This window comes from Mycteria americana, chromosome 14 (assembly GCF_035582795.1).
Source record: "Mycteria americana isolate JAX WOST 10 ecotype Jacksonville Zoo and Gardens chromosome 14, USCA_MyAme_1.0, whole genome shotgun sequence".
In the NCBI taxonomy this organism is placed as follows: domain Eukaryota; kingdom Metazoa; phylum Chordata; class Aves; order Ciconiiformes; family Ciconiidae; genus Mycteria; species Mycteria americana.
Genome location: NC_134378.1, coordinates 8,535,780 through 8,563,464, shown reverse-complemented (window position 1 = coordinate 8,563,464; position 27,685 = coordinate 8,535,780). Strand labels below are relative to the sequence as shown.

The 27,685-nt window shown below is 41.0% G+C and overlaps 1 protein-coding gene across 4 annotated transcripts in view; it reads left to right on the top strand.

Annotated features, from left to right (window-relative positions):
* The window catches only part of PREX1 (phosphatidylinositol-3,4,5-trisphosphate dependent Rac exchange factor 1), a 173,106-nt gene that overhangs the window by 58,875 nt on the left and 86,546 nt on the right, over positions 1–27,685 (top strand). For all 4 annotated transcript variants that reach the window (XM_075516828.1, XM_075516830.1, XM_075516827.1 and 1 more), the window contains exons 2-5: positions 10,609–10,680; positions 16,169–16,291; positions 23,206–23,310; positions 26,669–26,770. In XM_075516828.1, the coding sequence (XP_075372943.1) occupies positions 10,609–10,680; positions 16,169–16,291; positions 23,206–23,310; positions 26,669–26,770 (402 nt within the window). The remainder of the gene's footprint in view (positions 1–10,608; positions 10,681–16,168; positions 16,292–23,205; positions 23,311–26,668; positions 26,771–27,685) is intronic.

The window sequence follows — 27,685 nt, the reverse complement described above, 5'->3', positions numbered from 1 at the left end:
TTGTTAGCCACTTGTATACATGTGAATTGAGGTCAGATAGACATCTCCTTGAGAAGATAGCCATAGAAGCAATCCCGATATTTAGATCCAAAGTCTGATGCTAAACTGGCTTATGAGACTCTTAAGTATGTATCAGCTGGGTATAGACAAAATGTTCCTGGTGAAATAGAATCCTGGGATTTTGTTACATGTTTGCAATGTAGATCAAGTTTGTGGGTCACCTGAGATCATGGTATTTGAGCCTCGTGTAGATTCACAACGTAATTTAGAACAAGTGTCAGTGAACCTGATGGTAGTGAGCTGAACTGGTCTGATTCACTTAGCTCAGAGATTCAATTTAAGCTTGAAAGTTGATATTATTCAATATCATGACATAAACTCTGTTGGAAGACTAAGGGCCAGGTTGTCAGGTGAGTCTACTCACATGCAAATCAGTGAAGTTTATGTGGATTTGCATCCCTGCACATTTTGACAATTCTGTTTGCCTGACCATTCACTTGAGGTAAAATTGTTAACTTTGTGGTTCTGAAATGATCAGCTCATTAACAATATTCAGAAACTGAGTATGCAAGACAAGATTCAACATTTTTAGGCTTTTATCTATTCTCTATGATCCTTACCTGCTGAGGGGATAACACTGGTGAAGTCCTAGCCTATGTTGCAACTAGTGTAAAAAATTCCATGGACTTTAATACTAGATTTCATTTTAACGTTTTTCTCTGTCTTGTCTACTTAGTGTCTTGTCTGCTTAGTGTTTAATGTATTAAGACACCATCACTGGAAAGAGAAAGAGTGGAAAAGGGAGAGAATAATCTTTCTGTTACCAAAGTTCTTTAACTTAGATTGGAATCTTGAAATATTAATTGAAGAAATTCCAATTTTTGCTACAATTACATTCAACATCTGGACTTGACTATTTTGGGGGACCACTTGATGTTTCTAGTCACTCTGATGCTTCTACCTCTCTCTTGAAAAAGGAGTAGCTGTGTAGAGCCCGAAACCTGGTTAAACATTCCCTGGTACAGATAGGATCTTAGTTGGAGACATCACTAATCTAGACCTGGTTGCAGTCTGCAGGCTTCTCTCTGGTATGGACATAGTGATGTAGGTAATATGGGTCAAATCCTGAAGTATTTATATGTTGTTTACTGGACCCTTACTCCTGAAGCAAACTTTTGTTAAAGTAACATAAAGGCTAAGCAGACGCAGACTTGACAGGACTTACTCCTCTACATAAAAGAGAAAAGAAGTAAAGCACATTATTTAAACAAACTACGTCCTGAAAGCATTTTGAAGAGTTCCACGGTGCAGTAAGGTGATCAAAATCATCTCATGATTGTAGAACAGGGAGAAAGACATGAAGAGGCCGATAAAAGGGAGAATATTCCAAAGGCTTGAGAGAATTAGACACATAACTTTCTTAAGCTCCTTTGAAAATCCAAACAAATACATTTTTTGTTGATATTAAAAATGGGCTGGAGTCATACAGGGATAGATATTCACAGAAGGGCATGCTTAAGCTGTGGCTCTGCAAAGGAGAAGAGCATTTTTTCTAAATCTACAATAATGAGAATATTCAAAGTCATTTAGGGGTAGTGTTGGAGAGGAGGGAGCTCATGAAGAGGAGTCAAGAGAGACAGGGTACGGGAGATATGAAGAATTTAGTTGAAATGAGTTCTGAAGGATTTCAAAGGTGAAAAATATAGCTTTTGTTGAGCCCTGAAATAAACTGGGGTCTTCTGACCTGCCTGAGGATGCAAATATTAGTGACTGAGGGGAGGAGGGGATAGCAAAGGTCAGGGCAATGGTAGAGAAGAGACAACAGACCCCTCTGCAGCACCAGCCTTTCTTTCACTTCACAAAAAGTTTTTTGTAATTCAAATGAAAACAAACCCTCCTTAAGAAAGGGATCTCTCTTCGGAGTGAGAAACACTGCAACACATTTAACTCTCACTTCCCTTTGGTTTCACCTTCCATCATCAGTCAATGCATGAATGAATTTGGTCTGACCTTTTTTTGTTGTTGCAGAATTCCAGTGTAAACATCAGTATGCTGTAAATACAGATATAGTCTGTGATCTTTTTGGAGCTTTCTTTGTAAATTACTTTTTCTGGGAAGTGCTGCTAGATCAATTCACTTGTGATGAGTCCCCAGAATACTACTGTGCTGAGAATGTCTGTGCACGTTAATTTTGCACGTGCCAACTTGCAATGCCCCCATATTCATAGCATCCATGTTGAGAAACACAGTTGCTGGTTCACTTTTAGAAATGATTCAATAACACTCATTGCCCTGGAACTTTGTATTTGCAGATGCTGTGAAACTGGTGCAGGCAAGGAGGGTGGTCTAATCTAAACTTGTCACCCAGGCTCTCTCTTGGTGGAAAGAGGAAGGCATTTCTAGAGGGTAATTCAACCTTTCTTCTTCACTCCTAGAGTGCAGTGACTTATCCTCTGAAGTTTCCTGCCCATTGCCTTCTGTTGTGGAGGGAACCTCTATCACTAATTTTGCGTAGACTTTGGCTTTTAGGTGGGTGCAATTAGATGAGGTGAATCCTAGCCACAGTGATTTGTGGACAGAAACCATTTTGTGGTGGACCCATGTCAACAGAGTCAAAGTAAGTAAAAAGCAATTGGAATGTCTGACTCCCTCAAGCACCACTGAAAGTCCCAGTGCTATGCAATGCCAGTATTTTGCAACTGTTTTTCATTAACTTTGATGTTATAGACAGTATAACACTCAGTGGCAAGACAGATGTAAGATAAATCAGCCAAGCGTGGTCATAACTGCATGAGCCTTAAAATGGAGGATTGGTTAAGGACAAATCAGTTTGATTTTTGGAAATATCTCAGGCATATAGCTTACGTAAGCAGTGGCTATTTCTCTTATGTAGTATATAAAGAAATAATCCAGTTTATTTATTCAAGCATTTTATTCATATGTACACTTACATAATTTTAAACAGCTGAGTTTCTGAATGCTTCCCCATATTTCATTTGGTATTTATCAGGATTTATCAGGACACCATATGTCAGACTAAGAAGTGGGGAAGAGGTTTCAAATTGCCATGATCAGTGATTAGTTAATGTTTATTAAATTGTCAGTATCAGTGGAGGTTTTGTAATACGTATAGATGTATTTATTGCTTATATATCTATACCATTATAAAAAATACCTATTGAAAGTATTCTTCAGATAAAAAGATCTCTCCCCTGTGATACATCTGGATTTTGCAACTGAAGCTCTATTTGTTTTCTGATGGTCTTTGCAGTTTCACATGAGATGGAGTCTACTTTTTTTGCAAATGGTCATGCAGTCTTCTGTGGGAAGAGATGATTCATGCTGTAACATCCATGCTTTTGTGTGTGTGAAATGATTGTTATTCTAAATTACAACACTGGAATGAAAAAAAATCTTAAAAGAAGGAAGTGGGGGTGTGGGGGTGGAGTTGGGGCATATGAGCAAGAAAGACATTGTCCCCAGGGATATGGGAGCAATAGTTCTGAAGACAGAAATCTTCATATTTGCTTTCAAAAATAGTGAAATGAGTATCATAGAGCATGGGCGATCCGTATAAGTAGTTCACCTCATTTCATGTCTAACATAGTCCAAGATTATGCAAGGGCTGTAACCTTTGGAAAAGAAGTGTAATTTTAAAAACTGTACAGTAGAGTCTATTTGACCTTCATTCCAGCAGTAGGCAATGATGCAACCTTACAGCTCAGACTACCTAACTGTTTGCAGAGAATGTGTTTGATATTCTGTAATGTACATGACTTTTTTTTTTTTTTTTAAATTATCTTGGTTAGCAAATAGTTTAGTTCCTCTTCAGGGGATAGATAAAAAAATAAATATGTACCAATAAGCTTTGAGGCTTTAAAGCCAATTTGATACACAGGAAGCCTGAAATTAGGGCAATAAAAGATATTTCTGATGCTATTTCCTCTTACTAAACACCTCTGCCTACCAGGCAAGTCCCTGTTCAGCTGTTTGCTGATGAATTAATTTGGCTGTAGATCTGAGCTACTTTTTGCAGAGTTGCGCTCTCTCACAGCTGTGGCTCTTTATTGTTTTAAGAGGATCTAGAGAAAAATATTCTTCATAGGTGAAATACTCTATGCAGGAATTTCAGTATAATGCACTCATCTGATGCTTAAGTTCTTTCTTCCCTTACCAGACACTGATAATTTGAAATATGTTTTTATAAAAATCTTAATATAGCAGCCAGTAATTGAGCAGTGAGTGAATATGGGATTGCCAGTTTACAGTGTAAGAGGTACAGTAATATACTCTTTAAAAGTAGTAGAGTTGCTTCAGTCTTGCTCCATTTTACATGTGTAATGCTAGTGATACCAAAGGAGTTGCTTCTGATTTTCAATGTTCTAACTGAAGTTTCACAACTGAAAAACCTGAATCAGGTCCAGTATTCTACATGTATATGCTGGCTTTTGTCCAGGAAGGTAAAAGATGTTTGAAAACCAATTGTATGAATTTACACAAGAATTACTTCATCTGTCTTTAAAATCCAATTGTCTCTAGGATGGAAGTCAGTAGATCTTGGTTAACAGTGCACAATACTGCAGACCACTCTAGCAACAATAGAACTGAAGCAGGTTCACCTCCAATGGAAATTACTTGATTCCCAATTGGTTGGTAACCCAAAGCTGTGCTAACATTCAGTGAAAGACCTGCATTCAGGTATTTACGACATGCTTAAAGGGAAATGCTGAAAGACTTAGTTTTCCATAGAAATGCACACTTAGCTGTTATGAAGGGGGAAAAAAAAAGTGTGATGTGATTTATTTTGTATGAATACCCCTGTGCAGTCATTGTTACATTATTTTGAGATTATTTATTGCATTGTCTTTCAGACTCAGTGCAGGTGAGAACTGCAGTTCACATGTAGGATGCAGGATATTTGTGTTTCCTGTCATCTGTGTAGAGCTTTAGCTTATAAACTGCGTATCTGATAGAATGCAAAAGAACATGATCAGGATGACAAGGTTCAAAGCTAACAATTGAGTAACATGAGCAAGGATGCACCTGCTCTTAAAACACAAACTTCAGCAAACATTCATTTTAAATCATCAGACTATTTCAGTAGAGCCATGTTCCCACAGGACTTTAAGCGGCTTTGCTAAAGACAATGGACTTTTTTGGTATCTCACTTGTAATGCAATGGAGGCAAAGGCTTATCTGACAGCCACATTTAGTGGCAACACTTATTCAAGTGATGAAAAAAAAGAAATTGAAATTACACCTGCAAGTTCTTGTTCAAATCTTTATGACAAGTTTTACTCTGTATTGTCAGAAAAAGATTAATGCATAGCCCCTATACTGTAGTTGCAAGGTGAAGATGCTAGTGATGGTCAAATGATGAAATTCATTGTCTATGTCACCTCTTCATTTTTCACTGTGAGCACGCTTTCTTGGAATCAAAACGTCTGCACTTGCAAGAAGCTTTAAACAATTGATTGCAGAAGTGTCAAGCAATTTATTCATTTTAACACTGAAAATACTAGGCTCATCTAGATCCCTGCATTGTTCTGAATCAGTCCGGATCACTGACGAGTTTAACGAAATTGTCTCACTTGTCTCTTAAGGGCAATATGAAATTCCAGTCACCTGTTCAGAAAACAGGTTTCACAGGATTGTGCTTTCAGATATTTCTCCTTCTGGATATGGTAGCCAGTTGCCGCCTCATTGTCCGTTTCTGTTCTCCCTTTCGTTTCCCTCAGGGTTATGCACAGTTTGCCTGCCTTGCTGTTTGATCAAAAATCTCTTGCTATTTCTGAACATTTGAGGAAGTATCTGTCTTAGACGTGAATTTTGAGAAGGGGCACGAGCAAACTATCACTGCCCCGTCTCTAGTATTTGCCATGTGTTACTTATGTTACATAGAAACACTAATTTTCTCTAATGAAGCTAAGGCTACAAGTCAAAGTTCAACAAGGGCCATTTGAAAAGCATTTGAGAGAAATCCCAGTTGCTTCAGTCTGTTTCATGTGAGAAAATCTCAGAATTAGCAGATTCTTTCCTTAAAGTATGCTTTGTGCTTTTGTGGTTCAGAGGTGCAGCAAAGACACTCAAAGCAACAAGGTTTCATTGCAACAGTAGATTGTGAGGATAGTGAACTGAAGAACAAAACACCTTCATGAAAAAGGGGCCATTAAAAAGTACTTTGTGCTGAAATGAACTTTTATACCTAATTTGCATTCTAGCTTTGTAATGTGTTTGTCTTAGTATTTATTGGAAGGAACTTACCCAATATGACATGGTGCAGAAAGGAAGCATTTCACTCTGCTCCTTCTAATTTGTCATAGATTTTCTTGAATCTTGCAAGGCATTTGTACCGTAAGACAACTATAAACTGTGTTTATGCATGACATGAGGAGCATCAGACATGGCCTGCTGAGTTTGGAAGAGGCAGACCTCTAGGGCAACAAGTCACAGTGCACAAATAAATGTTATGTTGATGCAGCAGCAGAATTTTAAACAAAAACAAATCCTCTGTGGGCTGTTTTCCTAGTGATCAGCACACAGGCATGGAAGATGAGACCTTCACAGACCTTTATCAGGAGAATGAAAATTTATGAGTCTGGTTTCACGTTTTTGCCTACATTGTGCCGTGACCTGTTTTTGTTCTGGACCCATGGGATCTACCGTCCTTCTCCCCTCTTCTGTTGTGCAAGCAGTAGTCCACCGTACAGCTTGGGTTGCTCAGAGACCTGGCCCAGCATGAGCACAGCAGAACACTATGAATGGCAAGAAAGCAAATGCAGCATCCGGGGATAAGAAGGAAAGATGTCATGTTACCTGCCATCTTTTTATCTCTGTTTTTTTGTGAAATTTTTAACCTTATATCAGTCCTGACCAGCGTACAACAAGCAGATAGAAGGAAACAGTCTATTTTTCTCTCTAGCTCTCTAGCTCTTCATGATGAAGATCTAGATGACCTAGCTCTAGGTCATCTCTAGCTCTTCAACAGTGTCTTACTGATCTGATGTGTGATTGCTGTTTCAGTATAGTGTGTATCATAAGCTGCTGTCCTTCCCTAAATCCCTGATAGTTTGTAACTGTAGGAAACCAACAGCATGCCACAGTAGAGAGTTCTGCTTTTGATTGGGGTGGAGGGGTGATCATGATCATCCTGCTATGTCCTAGGAATGATTTTCAGAGTCCCCAAGTCCTAGGAATGTTTTTCAAGAGCTCCCAAGAAAGCTGACTCCTATGGTTCCATGTATCCCTGGAGAACAATGAGTTCATTTTTGCAGAGATCGAAAGTGTTGCAGATGAAGAGGGTTATACTGAGGGGTCCCTGAAAGTTCCTCATGGAAAACGTCAAGGACTAGACCCCTTGAATTCATATATGAGTTGTGTAGAGCGTGAAGAGGTTGGAGCAGCCATAGAGAGCATTTGCCTCAGTAACTTCTTAGGTGGCCAGAAAACCCTGTACCCCTTCAACTACTTCCTGTTTAATAACAATATGTTTGGGAATATAAATAAGGTGTGGGCATGGCAAGTTTTCTAATATTCACCACCACCACCTTCTCTCTTTTGTTCATCACGTTTGTCATGTCCTGGCCCAAATACCTGTCTGATTTTCCAGATAAATCAATTGGTCTAATACAAGATCATACCACTCCCTCTATGTTTCCCAAAGAGAGTTGGTTGCATACTACTTGTGTAATGGATCTTAAGAGTCTGTGTCACCAGGTGAATAGAGGGATGGTGTTGGGACAGATAAGCTTAGAGCCTAGTAAAACCGGTAGCACAAAAAAAATCACTTGAGAAGTTTGGAAAACACTGGCCTGAATGTCTGAACAACATCTCTGGGAAAAGGGCTGCTTTTTCCAAGCTAGAAGTGGTTTGGAAGGAAGGTGGTGTTGTCATGTGAACAGGGCATGCAACATTAGCTCTATGAGCTGCTGTTTAATAGGTTGTGTTTATCATACTTTTTAATTTGAATGACTGTGTTGCAAAAGATTCTGTTTGCACATGAGAAGGTATTGAAAACTGGGGAACAAATAGTTCTGCATCCACTAAGTTTTGATTTTTTTGGGGATTGCATTTTGGAAAGTAGATTACTAAATTTTTAAGACCAAAATCTCTTGTAACTGTCTTTGTTTTATTATTACTGGAGAGACTCCTGTTCATGCACATCAAGACAAATCAGAGGCTGTAGGAGATTTGACAACCTATCTACAAAGTTGACCGCCTCTTTCCTTCTTATGTCTTTCATCCTTTCTACTCTCCCTGCTTCTACGCCTTTCCTATTTTTTGTTTGATTTTTCTCTCTCCTTTTCTCCCTTTCTCACGCTCACATTAAATGATCTTTTCAGACAAGTGTCACAAAAAAGCTGTTTTTCAGATTAACACAGACTCTGCTTTTTTATTGACTAGCCTGTAACAGCTAATGTGATTTGCACTTCTGTTTACCAGCTTTCTATTATTAGACCCACCATACTGGGACTAATATGCAGGTAACTGTTAGTCACCAGTGGAGCTGCTAATTGTGTAGATTAATTAATCATTCCAATTGGATTTGTTGTCTCCAAACAGAAATGTAATTAAAATAAGGAAAAGTCTATGCCTGGCTTATATTTTGAGAATGAGTGACTTTAATATGATGTGCTACCTCATATAAATCAGATGCCTGACTATTAATGCTCAGATATCACACCCAACATTGAAGTAGGAGGGCAACAGCTATTCCTGTCAATCCTCCTGCCATTAGTCATCATGTGAACACTTCATCTCAGACAGTTCCCTGACTGTTGCCAAGTACTGGGCAGTACATTAACATTGCAGCAGTTCCTGGCCAGATTATTGGCAAGGTGGACTGGCGGCTGCTTATAAAATGCCTCTTCCGCTGCTGGCATACATGTCCTCTTCCTTTAATGCAGGAATCTGTTCTTCAGGCTTCTTAGTCCACACAACCTGCTCCAAGCTCTCCATATCTAGCTGGAATCTAGCCAGGACCTCCTTCCTGTTTAGAAATAGAAGAGGAGCAATGTGGTTGTAGTCCTTGAAATTTGTTCAAAAGCAGGTTGAGAATCCAGGACCGAAAACAAATGTAGGGTCTGTGTGCCTCATTAATTAATCTTTTTTACTGGTGCCTGTCCTATAAAGTGTGAATGGCTGACAAGTGACAGAGAGCCATGGCTAAGCAGAAACAGAGCTGTGCCCCTTTTAGTGCTGGAAGTCAGACAGAAGGACATGTTCACTGTCTTCCAACCAGAATACCAGAGGTGAAGGCATCCCATAAGCTCTAAGTTTGGTTCAGTGACATTGCTTCTTATCAGGTTGTACGCTACTGCCAATCTCAACACGCAAAAGGGAAAAAAGGAAAAGCTGAGTGTGCATCAGCTGACATGGGCATTGCTCAGGAATAGTTCAACTTTTGAAAGCTTTTTATTATCAAGCTGTAACAAAGCTGCTTTGTACCACAAATACAAAGAAATGACCCGCTTCCCCGCTCTCTGTCTCAGGTGGGTAAGAAAAGTTCCTTTCTTCCTTGTTCACAGCACTCCCCAGGGCTCACTCCTTTGTATGGGAGACAAGTTACAAACCACTAACAAGGACAGAGAGGAAAGCCCTCTACTCTTCTGTGCATGGGTCATGTAGTTTATCACAGCAGATTCTGCCCTCACTGGCTTCTGTTCAGTCTCACCTGCGGGTATTTGCATCTCTCTTTGCTGATGCCTGTGGAAGGTAAAATTCCCTACTCTGAGTTCAGAAGTGCCCTTTAGCCAATAGTTACTAAAACAGTGGAGACTCAAGGTAGAAATCCCATACAGTGTGCTTTGCTAAACCCTTCCCACTGGATCAAATATATTGTGGGTACGTTCAGTGCAAATGCAAGTAGGTCCCGACTTCCAGTAGCCAGAATTATGCTTTGAAGGCTGATACTCGGATCACTGTCCATTTGTATCTGGCCTGGAACTTTTTATTTGCCTGTTAAAGCCAAAGTTGTGCAGAGCTGAGGAAAGGGGAAACCTGTCCTAGGTGTAAAGTTCCAGCATTGTTTTTTCTGTTTTTAACCAAATGAAATACAGCGAACAGGATAATATGTCCCAGGCGCTGTCTGGCAATTTCCATTTCCCTTCTCCAAGAAATGAGTCTGTTGAACTTGTCCATAACCCTAGCCCATAGCTCTGACATGCCTCAGCTCCAGCAGCATGAATGTCCTTTTGTCATTCTTTGCAGTCCTTTTTGCTGACATACATCTTGATGTGCATCAGGCATGCTGCCTCCCGAAGTCAAAGCAGCTGCATCTTAGAGAGAGGGAAAACCTTCAAAGAAAAAAAACAAAAAGACCCTTGCTGTGGTCTATTGGTAGTAACAGATAATTAAGTCTAAAAGTTTCAACTGAGGGAAGACATTTATGGCCAGGCAAAACCGAACAACATTGTAGGAAATGTCTTTTGTGTTACCCTGAATGCAATCCTGAGTATAAGAACTATGGTGGTGATTTGGTAAATGTTTACATTCTTTCAGTCTTAAAGGTAATCAGCTGCACCTTGTTGATGGGAACCTAGAGGATATAAAAGAGTGAAATCAAACTGTTTCAACCCATTTGAACATAATCTTTTTTTATTTCTGCAGGCATTTCTTCACCGGATCCGCCAGAATGCTGTGGACAAAGCCGAGAAGTACATAACAGAGGAGAATGTTAAGGTATTTCTTCTATCTTCCTCATTTTCTTGGTAGGGAAAATTATATGTAATGAAAGGCTAGATTCAGGGTTATGAATATCAAATATCCTCATGTCATGTTGATGCTTATTATTAAACTGGTTCCCTAAGGAAAAGAGGCTCATGTTGACAGTTTATCTGTCAATCTGTTTGCCCATTCGTATAGCTGTCATCTTCCAGCAATTTTTCATCCCACCAGCTAATTTCAGTAAAATTTGACAACAGTGTAGTATTGTCAGAGATACTAACTTTTGGCAAGATTTGTGAAATGGTGGGTAGAGGACAGAGAGGCCTTTTCAGTGTCTTTGAGAGGAAAGGCAGGGAATGCGCAGCCCTTGCCTATTTGCATCTGCTGTCTTTTACAAATCTGAAATTGGTAGGGCTTATGAGAAGGAGGCAGGAATATTCCTTTGTGTTCTAGTGGGAAGGAATTTGGGTTCTTGTGGGAGGACTAAGTAACGGGAGACCTTTGCATGAGGAGGTTCCTGAATGAATTTTGCACTGGAAAGAGATATGGAACACAGAATACAGAGCTGTGAGGCACTAGTTTCTCTAGTGCCTATGGTCACAGGAGGCCTTCTTGGTTATTTTCATAAATATGAGCAACACTTTCTTGTAATAATTTGGCTTAAAAACCCTCCTTGTACACATATGCATGTGAAACCAAAACCTTGTTTGTACACATATGCAAGTGCAACCTGATGATCAGTGGGACAGGATGAAGTTTGTTTGCCATTAGAGGCTTACTTATTGGGCTTGCATTTGATCCTGTAGCTCCTAAATCAGCAGAAACTTTGCCCTTTACACTTGCAGGAGCAGGGCACAGCAATAATAGGTATATCACACCAGCCAGTGCTACTGCAGCTGGCATGTGTTTCCCCAAGGCTGGTTCCTCCATTTCACATACTAGTATGACCTGAATGTATAGAGATCCTAGCAGGGTTCTAGTCCCTGTTTTTGCTATTCATTCTACAGGCTAGCAATACTGTAGTATCGACTGACTGGCATCAGCAAGATGGCTTGGCAGCTTTGTGGAGCTAAGCCTCTCGCTGTCGTCAAATTTGGAAGTCCCTGCTCCCCAGAAACTCACCATCTAGAGTCTGAAGTAAGTTTGGGGGTGGCTGAAGAAAAAGTGAACAAGTGATTAGTGACAGTAGATCTCATGTGCAGAGAAGTGTGCAAAAAGTAAGCTCTGCATAGGAAATAAACCTATACAACCATTTGCCAATTTGATTAACAGCCGCAGATGTTGATGAAAGTTATTATTCTATCATTATTCATATACCAAAATGAATATTAATTATGACTGCCACATAATCAGATGCAGTGCCCACAAAGCCTGTGCAGAAGAATCCGTATTTTCTCTGCTGATTTAAATGTATTTGTATTTGAAGTTTCATCACAATCCTCTGGGGAAGTACCACTTCATTTTTGTGTCATTCTTGAAGTGCCTGGGGGTTCTTTTTGAGGCCACTGTGAGACCTCATTTATTCTTATTATTACAATACCCAGCTTTCAATAGCAGAGCTTCTCTTCAATAATAAAGGGCCTATGCCTATTGCTGGTGAAATAGAATCACAAAGGCACAGTTTTCCTGATCAGAGTTAATGTTATCTCCCCCTCCCGCCCCCCTTCCCCCCTACCCCAAATAATTTCATTGTCTTTCCTGCAGTTGAAAGATATTTGTTCTTTCTTTCCCTCTCCTTTCTCCCTCCTTGCTGGTAGAAGAAGGACAAGCAAGGTGGTGTTGGGACTTCTGATAACTCTGCCTGCTAATATTATGTATCTTGAGTCACCAGAGAGCTGCGAGGTGGCTGGCAGCAGCAAGGATGGTAGCAGAGACTGTATAAATGGTTTGGCAGCTTATGTAAGGAGAAGCCTGTCTTTTCCTCTTTCTTCATGCAGCAGAAATGTCTAGAGGAAAATACAGGGTATTCTGGCAGTCACTCACCTCTGAGCAAAAGGAGAAAGTGCTTTTTAGGATAATTTGGGTTATTGCGCCCAGTATTATTTTTGCAGGTTTCTCCTACAGCTGGCGCTAAGCACTGGAGATTTCAGTAATCTTTGGCTACTGTATCCCCTTCCAGAAAGTCCACATTGAGTCCTGTGCCAGGCCCAGATTTTACAAGTACTCCAGTGACTAACAGCTGCAGCAACATCATTAAAAAATGTTTTTAGTTTATTCGCTGCCTCATGTGGGAATAACTCTATTGATATGTTAGTATTATGCTACATTCACAGCAGGGTACTGATGTAATTTTACTGATATAGTAGATTGAAGGCAGTACAACTTGAGGGTCTACACAAGCTGCCAGCCATAGATCCTCGCATAAGGCTTATAAAAGGTAACTGTGTATTAGGTATAGAAGCACATGCAGTCAAGGTCTCTCTGCTGCCTTGATTTTCAAGTGACTCTTCTTATCTGTGAATTCTCCTGCAAGCAGAGCTGTACTGACCACCACAGAATTCATTAGATTACACAGATATTCCTTGGATCAAAAAATACCCCCTGAAGACTGCTCCTGAAGGAGAAAATCATCCCTGACAGATGTTTTCCGCTTCCTTGTTAATCCCCTTTTGGCACAGCTTCTGGCAAAGCCATGCAGACAGAGGCTACCGTGTCATCACATCAGTTTCAGCCATGTGACAGAACCATCCTATGGTCTGCTTGAATTAGCACGGGAGGCTTTCTGGAAGCAATCGAATGGTCCTAGCTCCCTGTCCTTTTGGTTCAGAGCCCATGAGTGTAAATTCAGTCTGTTGGAATCTTTTAATCAGAGCTAGAAAGGAGCTATGAGGCACAAATATGCATTAATGATGATGCAAACTACCATATCTCAGTATTCCTGAAGTGAGAGGGGAGCAAAGACAAGGAGGATGCAACAGGCTCTGCTCTGCACATGCAGCCAGCTTGCAGGAGGAGTTTGAGAGAAATACTCTGCCCATCCTTGAATAACAGAAGGTATAGAGTTGAACCTGGGTACATGCAGAGAGGAAGGCTCCTTGAATTCCCATACCCCTGCAAAACCAGAGAGAAACTGGTTTTAAACCAGGAATTGAGGTTTCATTCCTGTCTTTAATGATTAGACTTAATTTACAGATTATTGTTTTTCTGAATTACTGCCACGTCACCAGGCTGAATCAGTGTCACATCTGGTGAATAAATTCCACTGCATAAAGTTGAAAAGCTTCATGTTACGATAAGGTGCTTTGGGAAGTGTTGGAAGATGTTAGGCTCGATCACTTCCCACACTGAACGCCAGGAAGATGAAGGCTGATTCTGTCAGGCTGTATGCTTTGTGGTTCAGAGGAGTGTCACTCACTCACTGTGCAAGACCTGGGAGGCTGCTTCAATGTGAAAGCTGGTTTGACTGCACTGCAGATCTTCTCTTTGCAAGTGGCATAGTTAAAGCAAAGTGATAGAAAATGTTGTCTGCAATATGTATGTCACTGCAGACTTCAGGATTTACTCTGCCCATTCAGGCTTACCTCCAGTGGCTGTCAATACTGATAGCTGTGTCACCATGCATCGGGACTTCTCCCCCTGTGTAAATAGCGTTCCATCTCTTATATGTGTATTCACACTTTCTTCTCATACTTTTGTATGAAAATGATGAAGACTTATAAAGCTGTGGTGGGTTGACCCTGGCTGGACGCCAGGTGCCCACCAAAGCCGCTCCATTACTCCCCTCCTCAGCTGGACAGGAGAGAGAAAATATACCAAAAGGCTTGTGTGTCGAGATAAGGACAGGGAGATCACTCACCAATTACCGTCACAGGCAAAACAGACTTGACTTAGGGAAATTAGTTTATTACCAATCAAATCAGAATAGGATAATGAGAAATAAACCCAAATCTTAAAAAAACACCTTCCCCCCACCCCTCTCTTCTTCCCAGGCTCAGCTTCACTCCCAATTTTCTCTACCTCCTCCCCCGCCTGGAGAGCAGGGGGACAGGGAATGGGGGTTGTGGTCAGTTCATCACACGTTGTCTCTGCCGCTCCTTCCTCCGCAGGGGGAGGACTCCTCACACTCTTCCCCTGCTCGAGCGTAGGGTCCCTCCCATGGGAGACAGTCCTCCACGAACTTCTCTGATGTGAGTCCTTCCCACGGGCTGCAGTTCTTTGCAAACTGCTCCAGCGTGGGTCCCTTCCATGGGGTGCAGTCCTTCAGGAAGACTGCTCCAGCGTGGGTCCCTTCCACAGGGTCACAAGTCCTGCCAGGAGCCTGCTCCAGCGTGGGCTTCCCACGGGGTCACAGCCTCCTTCGGGCATCTACCTGCTCTGGTGTGGCATCCTCCATGGGCTGCAGGTGGATATCTGCTCCAGCATGGGGTCCTCCATGGGCTGCAGGTGGATATCTGCTCCACCGTGGACCTCCATGGGCTGCAGGGACAGCCTGCCTCACTATGGTCTGCACCAGGGGCTGCAGGGGGATCTCTGCTCCGGCGCCCGGAGCACCTCCTGCCCCTCCTTCTTCACTGACCTTGGTGTCTGCAGAGTTGTTCCTCTCACATATTCTCACTCATATATTTGGCTGCAGTTGCACAGGTTGTTTTTTTTCCCCTTCTTAAATATGTTATCCCAGAGGCGCTACCACCGTTACTGATGGGCTCGGCCTTGGCCAGCGGCAGGTCCATCTTGGAGCCGCTGGCATTAGCTCTACCGGACATGGGGGAAGCTTCTAGCAGCTTCTCACAGAATCCACCCCTGTAGCCCCCCAGCTACCAAAATCTTGCCATGCAAACCCAATACAAAAGCTTATGTGTTTATAGCAGCTTTCACCCTGGCAGTGTATTCCCCTTAGCACATGTATATTCAAATCACTAGGGATCATTTAGCTGTGAGATTGCACAATTACCTTTTAGTACATATCTAAACTAGGGGCCTCTATCCCATTACATACACCTTTTAGAACCACTGAGATCAGTGAAAGGGAACTCTAAAATGCTGCTGTTGTGGTTTGCAAGCATTTTACACTATTCTGTACTTCTGTCAGTGAAATGCTAGATCCTACGTGGCAGAGATTGTCTCTTATTTACAGGTACATCTTTGTGTGTGGTAGCTTCAAGCCCCTTTCTTCCAGAAAGTGATTTCTAATGCATGGGAAGGAAAGGCAAATAACTTCCTGCTTCTATCTCCTGCAAAGTGAGTTTGGTCCTTGTGATTCCATTCACCTGGTTGGTCTCATAGGAAATCTTCTCTAGACTTGAAAGAGTTTGCTCACATTCATCATGCTCAGGTATCTGGAAAGATAACCTTCATTTACAGCAGGTGCTTCAGTAGCAAAAAAGATTTTCATAAGGGGCCAGGAAAGGGGCAAATACAGTGTAATTCATTCTGTACAAGTCGCTGTCTGTGCTTTAGATCCTGTCACAGCAAGTCTAGAGCCACAGTGTTTTGGTGCTACTAGTTTAACAAATCACTCTCAGATATGTTAACAGCTAACAATGTTTTTCTCTTTATATTTCAGATCTTATTTTCTAACATCGAAGACATTCTTGGTGTTCACAAGGAGTTCCTGGCTGCCCTGGAATTTTGTTTACAACCAGAACCTCAGTCTCAGCATGAACTGGGAAATGTTTTCTTAAAATTTGTAAGTACAATGACTTAACGCTATCTGAAAATGCAGTTTCCTGTCATAAGCTCCCATGCCCCTTAGCTAGCCCTAATCTCTAGGGCTTGTGGCAATACTATGACAATGTGTGTCTTGTAAGAAAGTTGTAGGTAGGGTGGGAAAAAACTTGTGAATGAGGTTAGAACAATGGAAACCACATCAAACTCAGCTAAACAACGAGGTATTTTTAGAAACTCTTCCTTTTCCCATTGAATATTTTTTTTTCGTGTTTTCTCACCCAGGTGATCACACTTTATTGCTGAGAATTTGTCTGCTTTGGTTCCAAATGTTTCAAAAAAGCAGCACAATTTCAAGTAAATGAATAATTTTTGTATGTATTTTAAAATTTAAGAAAATTGAAACCCACAAAGATCAATGATCAAAATTAAAAACAAAGGACAATACATCATTTACAGTAGTTATTGTCTCTGCATACATTTATCCTTTAGTAAATGAAAGGTAGTGTGAGATGGCTTATCTTGCTGAAATGCGACACAAGTTACAACATGCAGCCTTTTACCATGGAATAAATGAGTGCCTGCATTCTGTAGCTCAAAAGTAAATAAAATTTGGCTTTTGGACTCATAATGCTAGCTCAAGAATGCCAGAGATACAAAATGTGAAGTAGTCATATGATACAAATTCACTCTGCCAGTTCCAGGTTGTTTAGAACATTTTGACGAGTTACTTTTGTGTCATCTGACTTTACGCCTGATAGCTGTGTTATTTGTTCTCCTACTACATCCATAACATGATCATGTGTGCCAACCTGTTCCAGTCAGATTGGTACTGCTAGATGATCCAGGAAAGCACAGACCCATTTTAAGGATTGTGCAATTGCAGCTTGCGATCCTACCATTGCTTCTCTCATTGTAATTTGTTTCTTATACTGTGAAATTCTTCCTGTGGTAGAGTTTTGTTTTGTTTTGTTTTTAACTTGGCCCAGTTTTCAATCATGTATGTGTGCCATCCTCTGACTAATATGTATATAGAACATACTGTATATGCAAGATCAATTATTATATACACCTAGTTACAAGCTGGACTCATTTAAATGCAAAGTTACCTAATTTACATGTATAATAATTTGAAGTTGCGCTTTTTTTTCACTGGAGCAGCCCTCTTGAGATGTTTGAAAATTAGAAAGCATGTACATAATAGCCATTTCTTCAAATTTTTATTAATTGCATTAAGCCACAGGCCAACTTCCTATCAAAATATGTTATATTACGCTTTCATAATCAAAATTCTTGCTTTCACAGTTCATCAGGTTTGAGCAGACAACAATTATACAGCCATTCATTACTCATAGAGCTTTACCAACTATGCCCCCTTGTTTAATTTTTATTTATGCTGTGACAATTATTAAAATAGTGTCGGAAAGTGTTATATTGAGACCATGCCCCAAAATTGTATCAGATGTGAGGACTGACTGTCAGCTGCTGAAAAACATACTGGTGAACTTAGTTAAAGCCTTGAATACCCACTAGAATCATTGCATATCAACAAGATGTGCTGTACTAATACATTAGTATTCATTAGCAAGGGTGTCAAAATTAGAGGGCTTTTGAGTGATGCTGTGGAATTGTCTGCTGTGTTTCAGAGTGGTGCTGAATAACCAGAAATGTTAACATCCTGTCATTTGACTGAATTCAAGCCTGATATATGTAGTCATTGGTAGTGTTTCCTTGTATATGAACATATAATTTTGTAACATTACTACTGTTAAATTTAATAATTATGTAATGTTCCTTATTTATCAACCATACAACAATACAGGAATTATGAAACCGTAATGCATAGGGGTGAGTGCTGGTGAGAATGTGTCTTCTGATAGAGGCAGTTTGACTGAGATCAGCTTACATTGCTGTCTGTGGAGTGCATTGCAAATAACGTGTACATCAACTGTTTCATGATCCCCTAGGGAAAAAGCAGCTTATGCAGAAGGAAGTAAAACATATATTTGATTCAGAATGTATAGAAAAAGCTGGTCTCATCCATAAGTACCTTAAGGAAATGTAGAAATACCATTAGGAGCATTGTGGTACCTCAAGTCTGAGTAACGAACAGTCAACAGAGGATTATCAAGACAGGAGGAAATAATCCATCTTTGCATGCAGATTGTGCCTAGGTTTTAGAGGACAAGCTTCACTGTGGGTATTTGGGAGTGAGGGAGGTTGGATTTGTGCCCTGTCACAGTAAAGGCTTCCATAGTGAGTCTGCAGCAAGTGACAGGGAGATGCCAGTGGCAACAGTGGTTCAGAGTGAGTCTTCGGTTCCTTTCTGCTCAGGCTTCCAAAGCTCCATTTCCCTAATTGGGGCTGTTCTGATGAAGCAGAGGCATTCATAAAAAACCCTGTGCCTCAGAAACAGTACTCCTGAAGGTGTTTCCATGGTGCTGAAACCAGGGGTTTTTTAAGTGGTGTACAGTATTTTGCCACCACAAGAAGGCCTTGCAGCACACTTGAGGTTTCCTGGAGAAAAAGCCAGCCGTTCTCTTCCAGTGATGCACTCCTGCAACATGGCTGAAGAGCTTTTTTCAGAGTGCACGTTCTTAGCCAGTTTACCCAGGGAAAACATGGGTAACGTATTTCTTTGGTCTTTCATTTTGGGTAAGGTTCTCTTATTGTTGCAATGCGCTTAGAAGAAGTGCTAGGAAGAGCACCCTCAGTACTGCTTTTTCATTATCATCAAATCACGATGTATCCTCAGGGGAGTTTGCAGTGAGGAAATGACAGAAGGCCTGTGAATCTTGAATGTATCAGTGTATCTTCTATCATGATCACCTGGCAAGGTCATTCTTAGTCCTGATTATGAACCCAGTCCTTGTCAGCAGCCAGATGTTAGCACAGGTGCTTTTCTTCAGAAACTCAATGTTGAAAATGCTCATAAATATGGTGAATAGCTTGAGAATTCTTGAAGCACTGCATTTCCAGACTTTCCAGACACTGCATTTCTTAGTGGTGCATGTTTTCTGTAAGTTTCCTTGTATCATATGTCCTTGATAGAGATCCCCAGATTCCCCATGTGGAGTTCTGCCAGACTGCAGTGTTTGGGTCCTGTTTATGAGATCTATGTATCCTAAATTTCCTCTAATCTACGTAGGCCTGACTCTCTTCCTGGTTTACGTTGGCCTAGAAGAGCCTCACTCAACAACAGTCCACTGATCTTCACAAACAGGACACCGCTTTTAGTTGTTGTGAGCCTCTAGGATCAGAGTGGATCCATTTATAATAATGCTAGGACATTTTCCCCTGGATCTCCAGCTCAGAAGGATTCAGATCTTGAGTAACACCTGAAGCAAGCAAGCAGATTTTGCAAGGGTTCCAAAAGAGCAATCATTGCACATTGACTTTTTTAAGTATTTTAACAGATGATGAAATGCACTTGCTCTTGATATTCAGGTGTGAAAAACTGGTTTACTTCAGAAGACAGACATTGTTTGCCCTAGTGTACTCCATTTGATCAGATGATCATGAGATGTTCATTGTCTGATGCTAGGTGCTAGAATTTCTTCTGGAGTTGTAGTTCAGTATGACCATAACAGACAGTAAAGAGCATACGTGAACATTCATTCAAAGTCAAATCTGCAGCCTTAAACAAAATGGCATATAGAACAAGTCTTTAACATCAAAGAGAGCACATACACCGAACTTGGAATAATCACACCTCATCAGCATAGGCTCTTTACTGCAGGACATGAAAACCTATGACTCTCTGCAGAGCAGGAGGGCAGAGAATTGACAGATGCTTCATTTCTGATATCGCCATATTGTTAGATGTTTGGTGACATAATAGCCAGAAACTTGTTCGAGGGAAACATGTTTTCTTCTCATTTTTAGGAGCAATGTTGCATGAGTGATCAGTTTTACTGTCTAACTCATCAGGGATCTTGTTTTGGTAAGAATTCTATCTCCTGTTTTGTTTAGGTTTTTCATGCTGACAAAATTGGTTTCATTTGAAACAAGAAATGCTTTGTTGAAATTTCTTGCTTTGAAACAAGAAATGCCATGCCTTGTTAAAAATATGTCCAAATAAAATTGTTACAATTTTCCAAATGTCTTATTTGCTTTTTCTAGTAAAAACTATTTTCAGATTTGGACTAATTTGTGGGTAGTTCTAATGGACCCAAAATAACATATTTGGAGAATAAACTGTTGGTTAAAGATTTATTTTAACCAGACTAAGAACAGTACAGACTTATTTCGGTCACCAAAATCAGAAGGTCTAGCTGTGTATCCAGCAGATTTGCTGAGTAAGAAGGTGCCATTTTTATGTGGTCACATCTCTGACCATAATTGCACTTTAACATAGAGTAACTGCAGGTTCAGAATTCCTGGGCTAACATCTGTAATTATGTAACTGATAATTTCCTCACCAGGAGATGGGAGAGTCCAGAACTGAATGTCACCCAGAGAGGAAATTAAACACTTCAGACACTGAGTAATTTAAAACATAGTTCTCATATTTGTGGGTCTCATGCATGAAGGACAGCTGGAAAAGACTTGATGAAAGCACTCTGGTGTGTATATAGTTATTGTACTGACTTGAGCTTTAGCAAAGGGATTTTGTCATGATCTAAATATAACCTCCCAAAACTCCAGGCACTCAAAGCTGCAGTGAGAAACCTGAGCAATGACATTTTGTGTGCATTGATGTAACGGATGCTGTTGTGTTAATGGTTACTATTTTTAGTTTCAAGCGTGCTGCTTGTGTGCATTCAGGGAGTTGAGGAGAGGTGAGAGGAGGAAATGTAGGAGAAACTCATATATCTGTCTTCCCGTTCTGTAACTCTCCAGTTTTTATGGTCGAAAACAATCCCATGCCTCTCAATTGCCTCTTTTCTATTGTGCTGTGGACCCAGCCCTGCCTTTTCCTGCATCTGGTGGTCAGAAGCCTTTGTTTCTTTTCAGCTTCCCAGTATTAAACTCCAGTACTAATATGAACAGCTGTAGATGAAGGATAAAAGTCTCGAACATCTGCATCGCAGCTCTTTGCACCATATTCTTTGTGGCTGTTGTTTTATTTGCTTTGTACCATTGTTGTTGTGTTTGGACATACATCTATTTATTCCCAATTCTTCCTTTGGAAGTACAAAGAGGGGGAAAAAAAAATTCATCAGATTAGTGATAAACCAAACCCAAAATCATTTTACAGTCTCTGAGCATGTACATCCAGCCATTGAGCATTTAACCAGAATGTCAAATTCTCCTAAACTGATATTAGCGCAATTTCTTTTCCATGTGACAATAGTGAAGGGAATGCCCAGTGAGTGCAGCTGTGGATGCACATGGATTCATGTTACTTAACTCCTTCAGTTGGCAGTAGTTTTTTGTTTGGATCACTATGAGCTGTCTTAAAAGTAGCTAGGTGCCGCAGATATTTTCAGCTAACGCAGGAAGCTCTACATCTCTGAAGCGTGCTGGGAGTCCAATCAAAACTCAAAAAAAATTAACTTCCTAGTTCTGGGGAGATGAAGAGGTTCGGATAGAATGTTTTCAGGCCGGGATCCTAAATAGAAAATTAATGATGTGAATGCCACAAGAACTCTGGAGGGCATTGTCTACATGGCACAGTGCCTTGAGATGCCAGCTGTGGAAGGCCTCACATATTACCCCTGGCAGAGTGCCATGCTAATGCATCTAAATTACTTTTGATATGCAAAGTAGCTTGTCTCAGTACCTCTGCATGGCACTGCATTGTGGCATAGAAGCCAACCTGAACCAGGAAAGAAACTACTATTGTGAGAAGCACCAAAAAAATGATGGGTCTTTTTGGCTTCTGAATAATTTAACCTGACTAAAGCCTAATACAGTCTCTTGACCCCCCTTTTATTCCAGTTAACATAATACTGGAATCTCACAATATAGCTGCTGAAAGTTCAGCCCTTCCCAACAGCCTTGAAAGGATCAACTTGCTCCTTGCCTGATCTGCTCAGGCATGGAAATAGTTGTTACTGCTTCTTTTGTGAATCATTTCAGTGTTTCCAGATATCTGATGTTTGCAATGGGTTCAGCATCTCTGATCATTTTAGTTAGAAGAAGTTGCGCTGTCTTTGATTCTGGAGATCAGTAAAGCAGAACTTGGTGCTGCCAGCTGACCCTTGTTTCTTAACAGGGGATTTCATTCCACTGCATGTGCTGGTGGGTGTGATATGTTCCAGTGTAAGTACCTCAATCTAGTTGAGAAGCTACCTTTCCCTTCCTTTAATTTCTGTAATATGTTGGTTATTTTGTGTGTATTTGATTAAATTCTTCCATTTAGGGAAACTGTTATGGACAGCTGACCCACTGTTTAGTGTTGCATCGAAATAGTGAAGAATCTTGTTTCAGAACACAAAGTGAACCAGCCAACTCACTGGGGGTTCCCTCTCAGCCCTGAAAGGCAGGGGATTTCCAGCTGGTTGCTTTGTGTTATAGTTCCCCTCCAGATCTCTGAGCTTCTTGCAGGCCTTGGTTCTTCCCAGCCACCTCTGTTTCTTCCTCCGGCAGGAGTGGTCAGCACAGCTCAGAAATGTCAGCCCACTTGTGCCTGGCTTTACTTTGCTCCTGGCTACTCTGCAGGAATATCCTGACACACATGCAAGTATCCCTGAGGTAGCAAAATTCATTCTTTCAGCAAAGAATATATTATTTCAGTGATGCATTAAGAGGAAGAGTGCTGGAAGCATCTGCTCAGAAAGCTGATGTTAACTTACAACAGAGTAAGTCAGGAATTAGTGAACACCTCTATACATTATTTGCATTAGAGGAGTATCACGCGCTTCATGTGAACTGCAACCCTAATGCCACTCTGCGTGCACACCCCTTTGTAAAGAACTTGGTATCAGACTGTGACAAAATAGTCACTCCAGTTTTGTCTGAGTCAATAAGTTACTGTGTTTTTCCTTGCAGAAAGACAAATTCTTTGTGTACGAGGAGTACTGTAGCAACCACGAGAAAGCACTCAGACTGCTGATGGAATTGAACAAGATCCCAACAGTGAGAACATTCCTCCTGGTAAGCACCTTCTCTAGCACTCTTGACTTAATGATCTGACTTTGCAGTGTACTCATAATAACCCTTTGGTATCCCAGGAACGCCGGGCATTTTGCAGATATTACCCATTCCAGGTATACAGCACTCAGGATGGATAGGTATTGAAATCACTGATGAGTTCAGGCACAGAACGAAGCACAGCTCTGGTATGAGTGATTCCAGTGGAAACAGGAAAGTTTGATTTTGGTTTTTTTTTTTTTTTAAAGAAGCAACAGAAAATTTGAGCAAAGATTGTGAAAGGAGTAATGCAATAGGTCAGCAGCAGGGCTGGGACTAGTTCCCAGTGGATCTGATTCCCTGCTCAGTTCTCTAACCAATTCACCATCTGCAGACCCACCAGAAAAATGTGGCTTGCTTCTGACACTCTTTTCCCCATGAGTCCAGCTGTGGGCAAGAAATGTAGTCTGGATGAATTGTTTTGACTGCGTCATTGCTGCTTGTATCAAAAATGACCCAACTCCCCATCCAACCCATGACGTATTAGTATCTGTGTTGGGAGGGACTGTGGCATACAGCCTTCAAATGCCTCTATAGAGGCTGGGCTGGGAGGAGAAATAACCAGTAGACAGTGCCTTCAGCCCAACATTCCTTATTTTTCTTTCTTTTCTTGGATGTTTCGCCTTCTAGCCTTCACCCCAATTCTGTGTGATTTTTGGGCATCTTGTTTTCTTGGCCATGGATGCATGGCATTTGGAATGGGATTGGCATGTAGGTGAAGGACTAATTCAGCACATTAGCTTTTTTCCTTAGTAAATGCTATGAGGTAAAAGAAAGGCTCTCCTTTTTGCAAAGGACCTGCTCTTCTTTCTGCTCTTCTTTTTTCCTTTCTGCCTAAGGTCTGCTCTTTCCCAATATAGTACAGCAAAAGAAAACGTCTGCATAAATGTCTGTCACAAGCAGGGCCAGAGCATTCTTTTAGCCACAAAATATAGGCCTCAGAGGGAGCAGCAGGGACAAGCACTCATGCTATTGGGTGGTCAGAATCTCTTTGCCATGTCTGAGTTTTAATGAACCTTGTTAAACCATTAGTTTGAGTCACCAAATGACCCTTCCGTGGTTCGTGAGTTCCTCTGGGTGCTTCTGTTGAGGGAAACTAAAGAGCAAGAGGAGAGAGACAAAAGTGCATGTAAACGCCATCCTTCCCAACATTCAGATTGTTCTCCACTTCCACTGGATTGGCAAAAGCCTCCTGTCTGTGTTACCGGCAGCAGCTGGCAAACTGATTACGAGGCACACAAAAGATGTCACACTGTCTGCTGTGGCTTGCTGCAGCACCTGAATCCAAGAGACTCTTAAAACAGCAGTAAATATGGGAGGAGAGGCTACACTGAAGTGTCTTCTTTGCTGTGGCTGCTGTAATTTCTTCCAGGCGTCCCTTCTCTTCTCCACTGCCTCCTAAAGCCAATGCTATAATGCCACCATGCAGAGAAAGCTGCATTAAAATACAAAGCTTTGCTTGTGAGGATAGATTTGGCCCAATTGCCCCCTCACAGCTGCTGAAATATAGAATGTGGGAATGTGTTTGAAAAATCAGTAAGTGTTAAAGGGCAGTTTTGAGCCCAGAGCTAGAGAGAGGGCTGAAAGAAGAGACGGGAAGGACTGAATCACTCGAGACTTGGAAAATTGGACAGGGAGCATTGTGAGCTGGTAGCCAGTGCCACAGATCTAGAATAGCCTGGGGAAGGGTTGTTTTACAGATGATTGTCTGTAAAAATACCAGTTAGGACTAATGAGATTTATGTATGATGTCCATGAACATTCCTTGAAGAGGGGGATTGTTGAACTACAGCCAAAAACCCACTACATTTCAGAGTATGTCTGAGCCACAGCACACATTTCACAGGAGAAAATGTTATCAGTGATGCCCCAAAGCAAGCACATCTTGGCTGAACTGAATTTAAACTTCAGTTTCTGTTGACAGCACAGGTTTGCAACTGAGGTGATTTTTGGAGCAAAGTGGTCCAGATTCATGGTCGAACATAGGAATGTAGACTAGTTTATCAAGTCCATCTGAGTCCACTACCTGTGTCTGGCAGCAGCCAATAACGGAATCCGCAGGGAAATGTATAAAAAGCTTACAGTAGGTCAGTATTTGTTTATCACACGGAGATTACAGATTATTGTGACAAAATAAGGACAATTGAAGGACTGTAGATTTTTTTTTTTTTGATGCCACACCCAATTCTTATACGCCCCTTCCATGTCAGTCCTGAGAAATGAATTTCCATAATCTGCTGAGGAGTTGAGTATCACTTGTTTTGAGGTAGTGTGTGCAAATTTATCTGTGAAATCATTATTCTGGAATGCAGGGCCCCTCCAAGTTTGTGTGAACTCATTGTGTATTGCAAAGGTTGATCAATTGCTGCTTCTGTTCTTCAACCTAAAATCTATTTGGACTTGGATTTCTTTGGTGTATTGGTCCAATACTTGTCCCCTTCCTTACTGTGTTTAAACAACACTGGGAGAGTAGTAATTCTTCTAGGTAGAGAAATGCCCTTCACCTTCTTTCTGTTTGGAAGTCACAGAGCTTCACAAAATTAATGCTGAAACCCAATTTTTTTTTTTTTTTAAATGAGCATCAGAATTAATGAAACCTGATTTCCTTCAGTTTCATTGCCTCTTGCACCTCCTACCTACAAGGTAACCTTGCCTGCCTGTCCTTGCTTGCTGTTTTTGCGGGGCAGGCAGCAACATGTGCTGTGACTGGTTGAAAGCTATATGTGTGCTGGTTAGCCAGCCCCTGCGCCCATGCTCTTTGTCCAGCTGTGTTTAGACATAATGTTTTGTCAGAGAATCGGTGGATGTGATGCAAATGAGTCACTTATTTTAATTCCACTTTGATTTCCTTCAGACAGAAGGATTGGACTAGAGTTAATTACATGGCTACTAGTTAGTAGGCTTTATTTTAGCCTTCAGGAGTTTTCTGGACCAACAGTGCAAACTTTGCGTAGTGAATGAAGACAAATGGTCGTATCATTTGTAGGGGTAGGCTGCATTATTTTAGGTAATGGTGCATCTAGGTTTGCTGATTGTCATCATATTATGACATTTTTTGAGTCACCAGCTGTATAATATTTCTCTGGGAAGATACCTTTCTACACAGCCACTGTTAATTGCCACAAATTTTCTTTTGCTGATGCACGAAGAACTTTGCAGGCTTGATGGCTGTATTTCAGTGGAGAATGAAGTCCCCTTTCCTGTATCTTAGGTGTGGAAAGTGCTTTCTGACCGTAATACATGTTGTAGGAATACAAAACCACGTCAAAGAGCATCTGAGCTTTGTGTCTGAGGTAACATTTGTTTCCTTTTTTGATTATAGGGTTGCATGCTTTTGGGAGGCAGAAAGACGACAGACATTCCACTAGAGGGTTATCTGCTGACGCCAATTCAGAGAATTTGCAAATATCCACTTCTGCTTAAGGTAAACCAAAGAAAGCATTTCTCCAGATGGTTGTTTTATTCTTGGAGTGATTCTGCAATTTTTTAGCCCTGACTTTTGTTGTCACTACTACCTTCCTGGTTTGCACTTCTAAAAGTTGGATCCTCTCTGAAGAAAACAGCTTTTTATGGGTACATTCAAAAAGCTGGCTGATGCTGACAGGCTGCTAAATCTTGTCATGGTGTGGGTAGACCAGACTGGGTAACTTACTAACTAATGCCTTTTTACTTCGGTTCTCTTCAGAAATTTACTGAGGCTTGTGAGTGCTATTTTAGCCACTTCCTGAAAAGCTGTGTTCAGGTAGAATTGTATCAGTGTTCTGAGGGACTGGATGGCTCTGGGGACTGGAAATGGGATACATCTTTCATCACGAGATGTCTAGTTTGAGTGTGTTCAGGTCAGTAATGATCAAAATCCTGTATCATCTGACAGCTGTTTGGCAGCTTGTTTGAAAACTGTTTGGTCGTCTCAGATGAGTTCCCAATGGACAGATGTCATTGCAGAAATGACTACTGCAATTAGCACTAATTGGCCCCCTTGCTAGCATTCTTACTGGAGGAGCTAAAGAATAAAAGAGCTAAAACGAGCTAACTTGCCTCTCATCCCTCCAGTTCAGGGCTGGGTCACATGCCTGGTGGGTACAGGGAGAGGGAAAAGGAGGAGGCAGTTTCTGGGAGAGCTTGCATCACCGGTGGTCTTGTAGCTACTCTGTGGCTACAGTCATCAACCTTCAGTGATGTCAGTCTCTTTCTCAATCAGAGTAACATTACATTTACTAAAAGAAATTTTAATAATAAAAAATGTAAGAAGAAATTGCCTCATATTTTCAAGAAATGTCTGTTCCTGAGTTGTGGAAGAAAGTAAGACTTCTGTGATGAGCTGGTGCTCTTAATCACA